The sequence below is a fragment of the Clinocottus analis genome, unplaced genomic scaffold, assembly GCF_023055335.1.
Source record: "Clinocottus analis isolate CAN_PGR_092001 unplaced genomic scaffold, fCliAna1.0.p SCAF_2, whole genome shotgun sequence".
Classification (NCBI taxonomy): Eukaryota; Metazoa; Chordata; class Actinopteri; order Perciformes; family Cottidae; genus Clinocottus; species Clinocottus analis.
Window position 1 is genome coordinate 9,192,513 of NW_027175931.1, and position 17,901 is coordinate 9,210,413.

At 40.0% G+C, this 17,901-nt stretch overlaps 1 protein-coding gene across 5 annotated transcripts in view; it reads left to right on the forward strand.

Annotated features, from left to right (window-relative positions):
- Positions 1–17,901, forward strand: part of gria4a (glutamate receptor, ionotropic, AMPA 4a) — a 95,898-nt gene that overhangs the window by 64,737 nt on the left and 13,260 nt on the right. For all 5 annotated transcript variants that reach the window (XM_068585596.1, XM_068585597.1, XM_068585598.1 and 2 more), the window contains exons 14-15: positions 10,647–10,845; positions 15,496–15,743. In XM_068585596.1, the coding sequence (XP_068441697.1) occupies positions 10,647–10,845; positions 15,496–15,743 (447 nt within the window). The remainder of the gene's footprint in view (positions 1–10,646; positions 10,846–15,495; positions 15,744–17,901) is intronic.

Genomic DNA, 17,901 nt, shown 5'->3' on the forward strand with positions numbered 1-17,901 from the left:
ACATTGGTTTGCTCAAACTTTCATCCTCATCCTCTGTTGCTCATTTGCCCTTCTTCTGCGCTCTTTCATCTATCTCTTTCACACTTTCTCTTCTCCTTACTCCCCCGCTCCCCGACACCTGTCGTCTCCTACTCCTCCCCACTATACTGTGACTGACAGGCCAATTCTATTCCCAACACACAAAATAGAAACCACTCACACCAGCTGCACACGCACACATTAAACACACATGCTCACACACACTCACACACACACACACACACACACACTGAATGCACAGGTATACACAGACATTTCACACTCTGACATTGCTTATGCAGAATAAACACCCACTCAGCAGTTTCCCAACAATCAAACAAACGCATGCAGACCTCTCCATCACTGGACTGTTATAGATGTGTGTGCGTAAGCCACAGCTGTTATAGCGATAATGTGATGCTTAACATGAGGGCAATGTTTGTCATACAAATCACCTGACCCTGTCACTTCTAATACAGCACAGCTCCTCCGTAGACCAAGATTAATGCAGTCTTTAATTATTGTATTCGTATAATGAGAAATCTGAAACGTATCTGCACTTTTTTCATGGTTTCAAAGAGGTTTTAACGTCAACTTAAGTTGAAGTGAACTTTATTGTGATGTTGAATCCGTCATCACAATGCTTTAATGGAGAGATAAACCGTTGCTACTGAAGCTGTGTTTAGTTGTGTGGCTTCAAGAGGATCAGAGAGCAAATTGAACGGAACGTGGAGGAGGAGGCCGGGGACGGGGTAAAGCACACATTTATTAAAACAGTAATTGAGTCAGTGTGTCCTTGTCCCTATGGCTATAATTTATATTGTTATTAGAACAATGTATTAAATGGTGATATGAAAACAATGTGACAATGTGAACGGTTTTGTTCGCAATAATAAACCTGCAGAGAATTATCACCTGCAGCGCTCATCAAGTATACAGAGATTTATAGTGAGTTCACCTCATTGCTTCTCTGTCTGGCCTGCAACCTAACCTTTTTGGTTCACTCTTACTGCTCTCATAGTCTAGTTTCCTGCTGCAGCAGAATGCTTTCAACTAAATACAAGTCTAGTGAACATAGTGGAGCACTAAGACGATAAAAAGCCAGATATTTACAAAAAACAAAGCTATTGTAAAGGCGAGAATATTGGAATTAAGTATGCCATAAATAAGCAATACGTCTGCCATATCAACTTAGACGGTGATGATGTGTCAATGAGTTTATGACTTTCCACACGGGATTAGTGCTGTAGTTTATTTTATGTAAACTAGTTACTAGTTGCTGTTATGATAGATCATTGGTATTATTAAACCATCCATGACCAAAGCTTCCTGCCTGAACAACTTGTTTTTTTATCAATGTGTCTAAATGGTTTAAAGGTAAACATCCACTAAACAGATGTTACGTTGGAGCTGCGCTGCTACACATATCACGCACTCCACTCTTTGCGATACATATCCACCGCACTCGTCTATTTAATCTGTCACGCTCTCCTGACTGTTTTGTTCTGCCTAAGCTGCTCCTGCTACACCGCACTGTGAGCGTCCCTACATCATCATCATCGGCTGCATCCACCTGTAGGTGCCTATTAGTAGAGTTCCTTCCTAATCTCTCGACGCATGAGCTTAAGTGCATACTGCCGAGAGTGATGAGGCTCCACTGACTTGCTCAGAGGTCAAGCATGTACTGTTGTGCCCACATATAACCATTCCACAGGAACCGACTGATTATACAAGAAAATTAGGGGAAAAAATGAAGATACAATAGTGAAAGAGTGAAATTAACTTGTTCATTAGATTCGTTAATGAAGAAATGATATAAGCCTGCAGACCAGGCTTTCTGCCATAAAACCAAGTGATGGATGAGCCGTCACTGTGACACCGTTCTCTGCAGCGACACTACATCATGTTCTTAGAAAAGAAGACGTGTCATGCATATCATCGTGTCATACCATTTTTCTATCCCCTCAGTACATTTCCTTTAATCTCCCATTGTCTCGTTCACCTTTGCAGGCAGACAAAGTCATAATGCTAACTTCACTGAGCAGAAATGTGCTACAAATATAGAGATATTACTATATTGCACAGTGTATTGCAACTTTCCTTGATATAAAAATATCACATTTTTGACATTTACTTTCATTGCTACATGAAGGATATTGCAAGACACGTTCGCTTATTCACTCAGTTAATCATTCTTAAAGGAGAATGCATAAAAGAATTGGAGAACATGTATTGCTAGTTTCTCTATACTCTGCGAGAGTTTCAAATCCACAGGGTGTCAATTATAGTGAATACAGTAGCACTCTTCTGCATGGTGTGTTGATTTAGGCCAATAAGACAGCTGTAATTTTACAAAGAAATCTGGACCAGTGGAGCTTTAGTTTCTGTGAGCATCAATGAAACAGTAAATTATTTCAAGGCACTACACAAGGTGGAGGAAATGGTAAATAATTAAACACTTTAAATTAAGTCCGTTTCTTGGGCTGTCGAGACACAAAATAAACTACTGAATTGAAACTATACGGGTTTGAATTAACTTTTTTATTTGGTTGTTATTTTGCATTCGTCCTCCGATAGACTTCTGTGCGCCACGATATTTTCCCTCACATTATTTACCTTTTCCATCTGTCATATGTTTGACTCAACCATGGGATGTTCTTTCATGCGCTGGTGTTATCCATTTCATCCATTCTGCCCCTTGTAGCATCTCTGGCTAGTCAGCAAGGATTGAGGAGTATTGAGGTTGACATTTACTGTGAAGCTGGGAATAAAGGAAAGGAGGCACAGGTAGAGCTATTTTCTTTTAAAGACCATTTAAATGCCTTTCTTTTTTTTTCTGGGAGTGTTTCCATTCTCTCTGGTTGGATATTAACAGTGCATTTGTGTTTTTATTTCCAAAGTAAAATCTCTTCTGTCTTGTGTTATATGTCCTCTTACAACCTTTATGAGCATCTGTCTGTCAACGGCTCTCCATGTGTTAGACACTGCTTGTTTGACTTTAAACACTGAGCGTGTGTGTGTGTGTGTGTGTGTGTGTGTGTGTGTGTGCGTGTGTGTGTGTGTGTGTGTGTGTGTGTGTGTGTGTGTGTGTGTGTGTGTGTGTGTGTGTGTGTGTGAGAGAGAGAGAGAGAGAATACTATGTGGGTTGTGTATTGTGTATCAGGCTGCCATATAAGTCTATTGGTATTCAGTGTGGGTCACTCTCTCCCTGCTGCAGTCATCTCTGCAGTCTGGGAGACACAGTACAACACACACTCCTTTTCAACTCACACACTTTCTCTCCTTCTTCATCCATCTATTTTTTTCTCTTCTTTTTTCACAGCCTTTTTTGCTCTCTAACTAAATGTCATTGCCTGCTGCTTTGTTGTCTAATCATCACCTTAGTTAATTGACATTTTCATAGCTAGAAATGACTGCATGAGTGTGCTGGCATGTGTGCGTACTGGTGATAGCAAATGTTTGTTTTTTCTTCTGAGACAAAGACATGCTGTCTCTTTTGTAAACACCCCAACTTCTGTCTCCTTCACCTTCCTGATCGAGCAGAAGCTAATGGCTGGAAGCAGACATCGACGCACACAGTCACACACATCTCCAGGGTGACCTTGAGATGTCTTTTGCACCGCACACACCTGTCATCTTTCAGCCCAGGCTTTTGGGTTTGTAATGGCGGCGATTGGCCCGGTCACCGCGACAAGGGTGGCGACAAAGTAATGGACAGTGAGGTGATGGGACAGGAATTTTAAAATAGTGGAAATCTATAAATGGCAAAAGAAAAAGTGACATGTTGTACATTAAGGAAGGCAGAGAGAGGGAGAGAGGGGTAAACTAATCACCAGCAAACATCTCAGAGGGATTGGATCTGTCTCTGTCAATAACCGTCTGAAATTACAGCTCTCTTGTGTGTCTCTGCTGCTAGGTGAGAGCACTTATGCACTCGTGTGTTTGTGTGTGTGTGTGTGTGTGTGTGTGTGCGTGCGTGTAGGTGTGTGTGTGTGTGTGTGTGTGTGTGTCATATGTAAGTATTGAGCAAATGGCCCTGGGTTTGTTGAATAGTTAATGATGGCAACAGATCCAGCTCATGGTTTGACTAACTGGAGTGAAACACTGAAGTCGACTGATTAATGATCTCAAGGTCAATCGTTGGAACTGTGTTTATGAATTTCACGAGTAATAGGTTTTAGGGACGCACCGAGCCACCTTTTTTCAGTCCTGAAACTAATACCTGGGCTTTGGGTACTGGCTGGTAGCCCGATTTGATGCATGTGTTTAATTAATAAGCTGTATGTCTCACTGTGTGGAAGTGACCGGGTTATTTATGTTATATGTAAGCCAATTTTAGGCCTGACTTTGTAAAACATGTCAAACATATATATATATATATATATATATATATATATATATATATATATATATATATATATATATATATATATATATATATATATATATAATCATTATATATCATTAAAATAATAAATAGGACTCAAGCGACTTGGTAATAATTTTCAAAATTGCCAGGAATTCATTTTATCATGCATATGATATACGAATTGAATTGAATAGATCGTGCCCGTGGTCACTGATACCGGTCCAGCTATTTGTGACAGCGTCTGATCGATATCTAATATCAGCATCACAGTCGGTGCATCCTTAGCTTTTATAGATCTTATCTTTTCTGCTCCACTGATCTGATCCCTGTTATTATTTTATTTTATCATTCCTTCATTATCTGCCTGCTGCATCTAATCTTTGATCTATTAATCAGATTTTCTTTCATGTGTGTCTGTTTGCCTTTACGCCCTTCATTCTGCCTCCATTTACTGCAGAGTATTTCTGCCGGTTTCAATCAGTCAGTCGGTTCACTTTATTTCTCGCCAGTATTCCATTTAGGAGTTAAAAGACAAGAAGAAGAAAATATCTTTGTCTGAATTGGTCTTTTCTGTCGTTTATTGTGTATTATTCAAGCATTCATGCTTCAATTTCCCAAAACGTATAATGCAAACATTGTTAACATGTCTGTCACCATCTCTTGGGAAAACATATTTTGTAAGCACTTCAATCAGATAACAACAAAAACATTTTCATTTTGTCGGTCTGCATGTCTAGATGAACAAGGAAATTAGTATAACAATAACAACAACATTTTTACGATTTGCATAATCAATTGGAACGTATATGGCTCTCGTGATGTGTGCTGTGTCCAAAGTAATATGCAAATGTGTCATGTTATGATCAGTTATCAGGAGTCGAGAAAAACTATTTGTTGGAGAAACAATGCCTGTTTAATAAAACCATACACAATATGAAAAACTGCTATATAATATGTGGTATTATATCAAAGCAAATGAGATGTTTTTTTAGATAATTTTACAATAACTATCCTGCACGGGCTCATTTTGTTGTTTTTGTCGGTATGCCTGCTTGTATTTCTGTGTTTGGATGTGTCAGCATCAATCTACTTTAGTGCGTTTACGTGTTTGTGTAGAGGCATGTGTTGCTGTGTGTGTTTGACTATGTTTGTTTGCTCTCGGTTTGGCAATTAAACTAACAGGTTTTTCTTCTCAGATGACTGTGATAACTGTCATACTTTAGGAAGCCAAACAGCATAATCTGAGGAAATAAGTAGACGATTGAACAACAGGAAAACATATCTGTCTGCCATTAATCCTCATAGGAATAAAACTAAAACACTCACGCAAGATCACATGCACACACGGCCTTAAACTGCAGTCTCGTGTGTAAGAAAATTCAGCAGATGAAAAGAAACTGCAGCTTGGAACTATACGTGTGTGTGTGTGTGTGTGTGTGTGTGTGTGTGTGTGTGTGTGTGTGTGTGTTTGAACGAGGGAGAGAGAGAGAGAGAGAGAGAGAGAGAGAGAGAGAGAGAACAGCATGCCATTAATCTTTCACACAGAGGATTGGGGAGGCAATCTGTTGGCTATCATAGATGATACACGACCCGCTATAGAATGAGTTGCCTGTTGCATACCAACACACACGACACTACACACACAGGCAACACACACAGGCCACACACGTCTTCACACTGCCACAAACACACTAACATGTCACATAAGGAATCAAGCACGTCATTCTCAAAGCTCATCCACGGACACCAAAGTACACTTTCACACGAACACACACAAGAACGCATGCATGTGCACTCTCCCAGTCTCATGTGACGCGAGCACGCTCCATGAGCCTCTACAAGGTGCAATTTGCTCCAAGGCCAAACACTGGTAAATACCTCCTTCGCTCTTTTTTCATCCACACACACAAATAAATCAAGTCTAACACGATTACAAATAAACATGCTGTTAATCATGTTGTCCTCAGACAATTAGTTTTCGTGCTCAGCAGGGTGGTTTTCTTTCCTGCCCGCTGAGATGAAGAACATTGCACTTCTGTCTTATATTACAAACTCATAGACACCTACAAAATGGCCTCCCCTAATGATTTGATGTGTTAACTCTAATGGCTTTGTTTATGGTACAATTTATTCAATCAGCATCAGTTTGTGCGCTGAATCCTCACTGAACTTGAGAGCGACAAGCTTGAAAGAGGGTGTCGAATCGAGGGCGATTCATTTATGGTAGCTGTGCAAGGTTATTTTGTCACTATCCTAAATAAATTGGATCGAAAGATGCACTGTATGCATTTACACTAATTTATGGACCCTAAGAAAATATTAATATGTCAAGCAATACATACAATACGCAGTTTGGTCTTCAATTTGGAATGACAACGCTAATATAAGAAAGAAGTACCCCAATCAGCTAATGAACAAGTGTTTTTTTTAAACTAATGAACAAGTGTTTTATATATATATATATATATATATATATATATATATATATATATATATATATATATATATATGTATATATATATATATATATATATATATATATATATATATATATATATATATATATATATATATATATATATATATAAATTAGGGCTGGGCAAGTTAATTTTGCGTTAACTTTTCAATCAATTAATGGCGTTAATTATTCAATCACGCGATAACTGCATTTAAAAAAAAATATTTCTTTGTTTTTGGGCTTTTACTTTGAAGGTGAATAATTTTGGTCCGCCCTTGCTCTTCCGTAGCATTACCGGACAATTTGCCGACTTAAGCCCGACGTGAAAGCACGTATTGTTCTGTAGTTTCTGTCCTCAACGAGCACCGCGCGAGCGAGTCGCCTCTCAAAGCGGTCAGACTAGCTGCAGCTCGCGCTGCAAGCTCAGCGGACCCGGATGCGCAAAGCCGCCGCTGGTACCTGTCAGCTGTCCTTCACATCTCCGCCTCAATCAACCAGACGTCAGTGCACTTGTTCAAACTAACACAGACTCGACTGTTTTTCACTGAGTAAGAAAAACTGAACACAAGACATGAAAAACACGTATTGCTTTTGTATAAAGTTAATTAATTGCTGGTCTTTAATGTCTTTAAGCTAAGCAACAGACTGAATATGGACCAAAGAAGGAGTGGTTTGTCCCTCACAGAGACCCTTACTACTGAACAGTACCTGTTCAGAAAAAAAAGAAAACATATTTATAAACTATATATGTATGTATGTTAACTTGCTGTTGCTCCAGAGTGCTGTTATACTGTCCTGATAACATTACTTTAAAATAAAAACGTGTAATACACTATTTTTTTACTTCATTATTGAATTTGCCGCATAATGCGATTAATCGCAGAAAAATCATGCGATTAATCAGTTAATTTTTTAACGATTTAATGATTCGCAGAACCATGTTTTTTTGATAAAACAAGTACATTTAAAAGTAAGCTCTGAGGCAGCCGCCTCTCCGTTGTGAAGCCACCACTCTGTCGTGTCGCTCAATGTCCCGCCCACTGCATTGACTGGTTACATGTTACGAGTAATAGCTTATTCACACTGAAGGCTGGTGTGCCTCTGATGGGAAAAGTCAACTTGCGCATTCGCAGATTGGAGCGTCTGCAGTTAACAAGCGGGAGCATTGTGTCAAATGTGCTGAAGTTGCAAAAACATCCAGTTGGCCGACATGGCCTTCACAACAACAACCAAACAAAAGAAGGAAAATAGTTGCTGGATGTATGGGAACTGCAATGATACAGAGGATAGATGCTGTGAAGAAATGCTCTAAGAGTGCAGTACCCTCAACAAACACCAGGGAAGTCAGCATGTGTCAGCATGAAACAAAGTTATGTGATGGCGTGTGTTATTCAAAATGTTTCCAGAAAGATTTTCATTTTATGGCAAATGCTTAATCTATCATTTTCATATATTTGTAATCCGTCTCTTTATTTGCTAAATATTAATTGCAGTATTTGGGCCAGAAAAAAAAAGAACAAAAACATGGAACCCTACCCAATGCTCCAGTAGTTTTTTTCTGAATTAGACACATTTTCAGACAAAGTAATCAATAACTTAAAGTTCAACTGAAATTAAATTCAAATTTCAATAGATTCCTTCGACGTTAAAGTCAATTTAAGTGACACTACCAACATTTAATGTACAAAAACAATCTCTCTATGTTCCTGTCCTTAAGATCAACAAGTTCCCCAGATAAAAGAGTATGTTTCTCCACATTTTGGTGAGAACATAATTGTCATGAACATACTGATCACATTGACGCACAGTGGAGAAGTGCACTGCCCTTGAACCTTCTTGCCATCTCTTTATCTCCGTCGTCCTATTCCTTCCTCCACTGTGGCTTGCTTTCATCCTCCACACGTCCCTTTGGATGTCCACCTCATTCCCACAGTCACTCCATCAGGTCAGATTAAAAATGCTGTCACAGCCCGTTTACTAGCTAACCAATCAAATCACACGCCCAGGTTGGGCATTGTCCATTGGTTTTGAGAGTCACATTCTCTATATTTCTCTATATCTCCATCATTATCAATCACACTTATACTGTCATCTAATGTGTATAAAATGAAACAGCTCTTTTCTCAGGAGAATCCATACAGTGTATGTCAGGTTTATTAATTCAGGTAAACAGATCAATGCCTGAAGGATACATGCTATCAATTTATATTGTATATACGTGTGTGTGTGTGTGTGTGTGTGTGTGTGTGTGTGTGTGTGTGTGTGTGTGTGAGAGAGAGTGAGAGAGAGAGAGAGAGAGAGAGAGAGAGAGAGAGAGAGAGAGCATTAAGGGGTGTGCTGGCTTTTGAACAGCAGCAGAATGTCGAGTTGCTCCAAAAGGTGACATCTTATGCCGAGTCACGCATCAATTCACCGCTCAGCTCTCTCCCTCCTCTTTTTTTTCTCCGGCACACACTCTTTAAAACCCAACACTTAAAACATACGGCTTTTACATCAGGATGGTATTTACCAATTGGTGACCTGTTTGAGAAATGCTGCGCCTCATGTTCTGATTGTGTGTTAAAGGAGTTATGAGTGTCACCCAAATGAAGGTAAAGCCACTATAATCACATGTTTTATATTAATAATGGCTCAAATAATTATGCTCAATGTGAAAGGGGTCACTTGTGGAGAGGCCCCAACAGATAAATAGCACTTATTTCTGCTCTTTACCTCAGCTCTGAATTACTTAATTACTAAATGAAATGCATCAGTCAATTAAACTTGACATGGGAAATATCTGTCATCTGAATATAAGAGCATAAACTTTCATATGACTGGAAGAGATATACTTTGAAATCACAGATCCACTGAGGAGTGCAAAAAACATCAATATATTCATATTCACTGTGAATGTTTTCTTGAGCTACACTTTTTTTTCCTACCGTCTGGGTAAGACCTGAAAGGGAAATCGTACAAAACATGTTCCTTTTCATTCCCTGTGAATGTGATGTCCCTCCTACATTTCATAATTAAGCAAAACTGTAAAAATCTATTTCATCCTTTTTCTGTCTCACTCTTCCTAAAGCGCGAATATTTTAATGTCGCCGTGTGCAGCCATTAGAACTTCAAGGTCTTTTGTTGACTACAGCACTTTAGTGAAAACATAACATGTGACTACGTTCTCCCATCTCTCTGTCTCTCTCTCTCTCTCTCTCTCTCTCTCTCTCTCTCTCTCTTTCTCTCTCTCTCTCTCTCTCTCTCTCTCTCTCTCTCTCCCTCATATGCTCACTCTCGCCTGCTCTCTTCCATTTTACTTAGTGAAAACAACTTTGTACAAACAAAATGAATTGGCACTTACTTTGATGCTTCAGCTCACAATTGGTAGATAAAGAGAGTAAACACAGAGAGAGAGAATGAGGATGAGAGAGATGTAGGAGTACCCAGATTACAATCTGTTTCATGTAGGCTTTGTTATTGTTAGTGCTGAATTGGATCTAGGCCTGAAAGACAATTACTTTGACGCAACTGTCATTTTCACAGTTATGCACACAATGGTGCCGAAAATGCTTTGTAAAACTTTGGCGTGTTGCAGTGCATATCTCTGACTAACCTTGAATATGTTTCCTTCCTCTTTCTCTTCTTTTCATCTCTTTATCCTTCACCTTCATCTTTTGCTTCGTCATCCTCCACTCATCCCGCTAATTTCTCATTTCCAAATCCTTTTCTTTCCTTCCTCATTTTTAACATTTGCATCTCTTTATCCCTCATTCCCTCTTCCTTGGTTTCTCGCGACCTCTCCAATGTCTGTCTTCTATCCAGGTCTTTGTCTGGACGAATTGTTGGAGGTGTGTGGTGGTTCTTCACCCTCATCATCATCTCCTCCTACACAGCCAACCTGGCTGCTTTCCTCACTGTGGAGCGGATGGTCTCACCCATAGAGAGTGCAGAGGACTTGGCCAAACAGACAGAGATAGCCTACGGGACACTGGACTCGGGCTCTACGAAGGAGTTCTTCAGGGTATGGACTCCACACGTTCCTTTGCTTGAATCCTTCAGAGGTGGCAGACTTTAACTAAGTTAAGTCAAGTTGATTTGCTACTGAACTGAAAAGCTAAAAGCCCCAGATGAGCTGCAGCTCTTAATGTTGATACTGCCAATAAAATCCCAACCAGTACTGCACAGCTGCTTTCATACACATCGAACTCTATATTTTAGAAATGCTAGTCAGAAGTTCAACTTCCAGATTATTTTGCCAGAAACAGAATCCGAATCATATATTGACCAAGTACCTTGGAGATTCAAGGAATTTGACTCAAATTAAAATAAAATAAATAATAATGCAAAAATAGATAAATATGGGACTCAACAAACAGATAACAGTACTTTGTAACAAGTGTATGTTATAAATTGAAAACAGCAAGTGGCACTGTGCAGAATTGTAGTGAAGAAGACCATAAGCTAGCAAATGTGTAAAAAAAAATGCAGCTTCCATAATCTATAAAAAAAAAATCTACTCTCCTTGTTTCTTAGACCTCATACATACACACAATAACGTTTTGGTGTTATTGTAAACATCACATTGTGTGTTTGCAAGAAATCTCCTCCGGGAACCTTTAAGAAATAGATATACATGTTCATACATATTGATTGCGGTCTTTATTTCTTGCTAAATGGTCGTTAGGTAAATGTGATGGAGCATATGCCCTCTGGAGATGGGAAAATGACATTCTACTATGCTTTAAGCATTCATCACCGTCATTCAATCCATAATGTATTATTGTTCACTTATTGTACAGCATCAAAAACGGGAATAAATGAGGTGGAAGGGAAAAAGTCCAGTGTCAGAACAGGGGAAGGTTGAATCATGTAAGAGGTTTACGGCTTTAAAAACAAACAACACAATCTTAAAATTCTCCTGAAATACAGTACATTGGCAGTCAGTAAGAGGGAGCAAATGTGAAGGAGGTGTTTCAGTTATTGAAGCCAGACAAAAGCCAAGCAGCAGGAATCCGCTCTGACTGTCGGGGGGACAAGGACAAGTGACTAATGACAGTGTAAACCAATTTACAAAAGTCCAGGTGGGTGGAAAGGAACGAGTGGATGACTTTTTCCTGATCTTGAATTGAGAGCCTTAAATTCTAGAAGTGACGCTAAGCTAAAATGCTTGACTTGAAACGCTGTTCTAACTTCACACCACTGTTTTGGAATCGTGCGTGAAGAAAAAGGACCAGCGTGGGATCTTTTACCTTTTAATCAAGATTCAAACAGTAAAGTTGTTTGTTTGTTTACCACACCCCTGTTGCATTGAGTCACTTCCCAATGATCATACTGGTATTCATACAATTATACAATAAAGAGCGGCGAAGTAGAAAAGGGACATAAGAGATAGTCTACAGGGAGCTGTTACTTCAAAAATATTGAGCAGGAAATTATAGCAGAGTGGAGTGAAGTGGCCCAAAAGAAACCCGTCGTGGCTTAACCCAATAACCTATTCACAAATGTGAATTGTAATTACATAAGTACTCATAAACACATAGTAACAGAGAAACACACATGAGCACAAAGCTGATGAAGACAGATTTTTATTTTCTGCAGACATGGGCAGAAGACAAGAGTCACCACGTGAACAAAAACAAATCTGCTCCGTCGCTCTGGAGGAATATTGAGAATTGTTTGTGTGCTCAAGCATTGTGTACGTGTATATATACCAATTTACAGTTATGCTTTGTAAATATGTGTGCACTAGTGTGTGCATTTGGGGGTGAGGAGGAGGGGGAGGTTGTAGCAGACAGTTTGTGCTCCTGTGAGCGGCTCTGGCATCATCAACATAACGAGCGGGCTGAAATCTGTGGAGGGTGAAAAAGCAATTTACTCTCCCACAGCTGAAGGGGATTCGCCACCACCATTAATTATCTGTGTCTGTGTGTGTCCGTGTGTGTGTATTTGTGCGTGTACGTAAGCGTCCCTATATGCATATTCTGCCACATATACATACACTTAAATGTGCACAGAGCAGATTTGTGTTTGTTAAATGTATATTTCAAAGTGCTGTTGTGTGGATGCCTGAAGGTGACTTGCAGCATCCATTTCCTCCTTCACTCTCGGTCATTGTTAAAGAATCTGGAAAGAGTCACACCGCATTGTCACACATCCATCCCTCCAAGGCCAGGCGCTGCTTTATACGTGCACAGTCATCATCATCACTGTCTCTCCCTCTCCCTTTCTCACATTCACTCTCTCCCTCTCTCACACACACACACACACACACACACACACACACACACACACACACACACACACACACACACACACACACACACACACACAGTGTGACACACAGGCAGATACAAATACACATAGTGCACAACACACATTAGTGCATACACATTGTGTTGTGACCAGACAGAAAATAGAGGATAGAAAAATAAGTGAAAGATGGATGGACAGATCAAAGTTGAGTAATAAGGATAAAAAAAAAGGGCTGGAGGTGTAAAAACAAAAAAATAGAAAGGGATGGCTTTTTCTCTTTTTTTTTTTATCGATGATGGTAAACAGATTGAGAAATGATAAGATAAAAAAATGGAGAGATAGAGAGAGAAAGGATAGGATGGAGAGAAGAGAGGCCTTCTGTTCCTGATAGATGTGAGTGACACTATTATGGAATAGGTGTCCGTCACGCACCAGTAACACACTTACACAGGCGTACACACCATCCCCCAGGGGCTGGTTTCTGTGGCGGAGGCCATGGCTCGTCGCTTGCAGAGCGAGAGAATAACGCTTAATCACCAGGAGAGAAAGAGAAGAAAGAAGCAGGCTGGAGGATGACAGTTTGACTCCTCTGCTTGTTATTTTCACTCTTGATTGAACATGTGAACACATAAATTCACACATACATATATATAGACTGGTGCACATAACTGGACACTCACACGTGTGGTATACACACAATATAATACAATCTATTGAATCATACCAAACCAATGTCCTCTGGCATTGATCTTATGAATTCATAACGGCACAACCAGATCAGTATGCTACTATTCCAGTCATAAACTCATTTAGAGTAAGACTGAAGACTGACTTGCCATGGGAGATGTAGTGTCACGTTTCAAATGTGGTTGGAAATGTCATTACGTGCCAGAGGATCAAAATGGAAGATGGAAGACAGAGCCCTCCATCAGAAGTGTCATTTTATTCAAGGGCTGTAATAGGGTAAATCAGCCTCAGGTGTTTGCTCCACATCATAAGCAACTGGAGCAATACATGAAATGCATTAAGAGCATATAGACTGTAATACACTGTGTAAGAGCTCAATCGCAGAAGAATGCTGTTTGTATTGTAGAAGCATAGAAAAGGATCATAGAAAAGGCACATGTCCCTAATACATGAACATAATTGCTCACACTTTGGGCATCAGTGAGGTGTAAAGGGACACTCAAAGGTATAAACACAGCATGGACATGTAAACAATAAGACAGCACTCTTAAATCATAAGGCTGACATTGTTCACTGTTTTTCTGAGGGTCAACACATCCTCTGAGAAGCCAACACATTTGTTTCTCAGTACCTTTTGAGTTGTCCTGTTTATGTGTCTCAGAGCCAAGCCCATTCATCCCTGTTGAAGACACAACGCCTTGAAAACAGGCCATAAAGGGCTAAATAAGCCAATCATACTGCTGGCTGTATTTTTTAGCAAACATTTTTTAATCAGGAGTATTTACAGCTACAGTGCCGTGTATGTGGGATCAACTCAAAATAAGCTACAGTTACCGTGTTCACGGTGCTGAAAGAACATGACATCCATTGAAACTGATGTGTTTTTATAGTTTTTGGACAATGTTTGCTCTCGCACAGAGAAATATGCTTCTTGGCAGGAAAAGGTTTTTTGTAGGATTACTTCAACATTCAGTATGGTTTTCCTTTTGTCCAAATGCATCTTATTTCACAAGGTCACTTGAAGGATTCAGGGACTTCTACACTGACTTTCCACGTATTTTTCAACTCAACCACACTAACTACGCTACTTTAGGAAAATTATTGGTTATTCAAATTCAAGACTACATTGACCATAACATAATTGCAAAACAGTGTCAATAGTTTTCAATAATATATTCTAAAACTGTACATCTCCAAGTACGATCCCTGCAGTAAACACAACATGCTGTCCGGTGCACAGAGCACACTGGAGACCACCTTACATGGTACATGTTCACTACTTTGGTGATAATTTGCCTTTAACTTAACATTTTGCTTATTGGCTGTCTGGTCGATGACAACAGTTAAGAGTGAGATGGTTGGGTAAGAAAATATCAAGGTCAGAGCCAATCAGAGGCAGAGTCGGGGAAGGTCTTCGCATAAGACACTGGGCATTTAGACTCAGTTTCGAGTCAAATTCAAATTCAGATGTTGAGAGACAGTGTTTTTTTTTTAGGAAATGATTACCAAGGTCTGGACCATAGCTGGCTCTGGCCATCAGCAGTCTGGCCTAGATGAAGATGAACTCTTAACCCTTGGCAATTTTCTCCTCACTGGACTATGAAAACTATCATCTGAGACAATCCGGCCTTGTATGTTATCGAAAAGATGCACCCTCATTACTAATTAACATCTGCTGTCTCTTCTCCCCTTCCCCCCCCCCCCTCGCCCCCCCTCCCTTTCCACACCACAGAGGTCCAAAATAGCCGTGTACGAGAAGATGTGGTCATATATGAAGTCTGCCGAACCGACCGTCTTCACCAAAACCACAGCGGAGGGCGTGGCGAGGGTCCGCAAGTCTAAGGGGAAATATGCTTTCCTCCTGGAGTCCACCATGAACGAGTACACGGAGCAGCGCAAGCCTTGTGACACCATGAAAGTCGGGGGGAACCTGGACTCCAAAGGATATGGGATTGCTACACCGAAAGGCTCACAGTTAAGGTGGGTGGAATAGTGTAACAATAGGAGACAGTAACAAGACTGATACTGTCCTATTGCTGCAATATTCCACCTACCCTGCTGTGCCTTTTATACTTTACCTAGAATAACCTGTCACTGCTGTCAGGTGAAAATCCACAACAAATTAAGAAATCAGTTCCAGTTGACCAGTAGTTGGATATTGGTGTTTCTCACAAGTACTAAATTCACTGTAAAGATTATGGCACCGGTCCAATTTATGTATTCGTTATCATTATAAACACCAAAAGCAAAGAAGCACTTACAGGTTTTCACACAGCAGCAGCGATGTAAATGAGTATGTTGAATATGCAGATTATGTGTCTCATCCTCTCTTGTTTGCTTAATTCCTTGAGTTTGTTTTTTTCTTCCATTCTGACATCTAAAAGAAAACATTTTGTCCGTCCGTGCTTTTCCTCACTTTTTTCGGCTACCTCTCTGTTTATTTAGGGCCTTTTAGCTCCATTTCGGTGTCCTCTGTCACTGTCTCTGCATGGTCACTTCCCATCTTTTTTTCTTCCTTTAACCACTCTTTTTTTCAACAGGACCACCTTACAGGTAACTTTGTCCATTTGTCTGCCGTCTCGTCTCTTTGTTCCTTTCATCGTCAATGATGGTAGTCATGATGATGATGATGATGATGATGATGATGATGATGATGATTGTTATAGGAGATATTTATTAACTCAAAATGACTGCAAGGAGGGGCAGAACCTCAGACTGCTGCCGCTACATCCAAAGCTTCGAGGGGGAATTTATAGAAGAACAGGAGACAAAAAGTGAAAAACTGGAAGTAGAGGGGCCTGGCCAATGGGGGACTAGAAACTAAACATAATATAGGATCCCACATCAAAAATACTGAGTCACAAATGAGAGACAAGAAGAACAGTTCTTCAATTGTACATACACTAAATAAAGAAAATAATAATGGTAATTGGACAACACCAAACTAAACCCAGATCAGAAAGTAATCAGTTGTTAATTGTAAAAAAAAATTGCACATAATTGTGTGCATACCTTTAAAATAGAGACCAAAAGCTGGAGGAAATCTGAGAAAGAGACTGAGTTTATGTTTTATAGTGGGTCCTTTTGTTTAGAGTTTTCCTTAGCAGACACTTGTTTATCTGGCTTGTTAACTTGATCCTACAGAAACAGTCCCAGTAGGTTTAACTGAAGTATTTTATCAGTGCAAATAATTCATTTTTCCAGGGACTGTGTGACAGCAGTATAGTGAGACTTTGTCTTTACGATGTTACAAGTGACTGCTGAGGGAAAATAATTGACTAAATTCAGCAAAGCCGGACCACTTGCTCTCTCTTCTCTCCCTCCATCTCTCTCTGTCAGCATTTCAGGCAAAACACAAACAGCACATCAGCCTCACATCCTATCCTGTAACTTTCCCCTGTGTGCGGTGCAAACAAGTTCCACTAAACCCCCAGTCACTGTAGTTGTTTCCTTGTTATTTGCACAAAGGTTTTTTCCGTTTATGAGGGAAAAGTGACAGACAGCGGGTGGATAGATCCCTTTTTTTAAGCCCCCTTCCAGAACACATTTCTGGGACTATCCACGGTTGTCTCTGGCTTCTCTCGATCAGCGGGAACCTGATCTAACAGGTGCACGCATAAGAGGCAGGAGAGTGTGCACGTCAGGTGAGCCTGCCTCTCCTCTCGGTGCCCTAATTCTAGTGTTCATCTGACTTGATGATGATGTTGATGAAGAGATTGAATACTCTGATGATTGTATTGGATGTTAGGACTGTGTGCTCTTCTGAAGTATAGCTGCTTTTGATATGTGTATTGTTATGCTACTGCTATTATCACGACTTGAAAAGAGATGTTTGAACTGTTTGCATACCTCGTACGTTGATGAGTTCAGTCATGGTTTGTAGATTAGATCACCCCAGAGAACACTGTCTCTTTCTGAACCTCTTGACTATGTTTAATATCTTTAATAATCGAAGGATTGTGTTTTACTCTCACTTTTACAGTTTGTCCTGAATGGACAACCTTTGAGTCACAAGCCAGCTCTTACATGCAGTCTCCGAACACACTGAGATGAGATAGCGCTTCCAGATAGACACGTGTACAGACAAAGAGGCGGACTCACAAACAAGCAGACAGTGACTGTGGGGACCCTTGTTGTA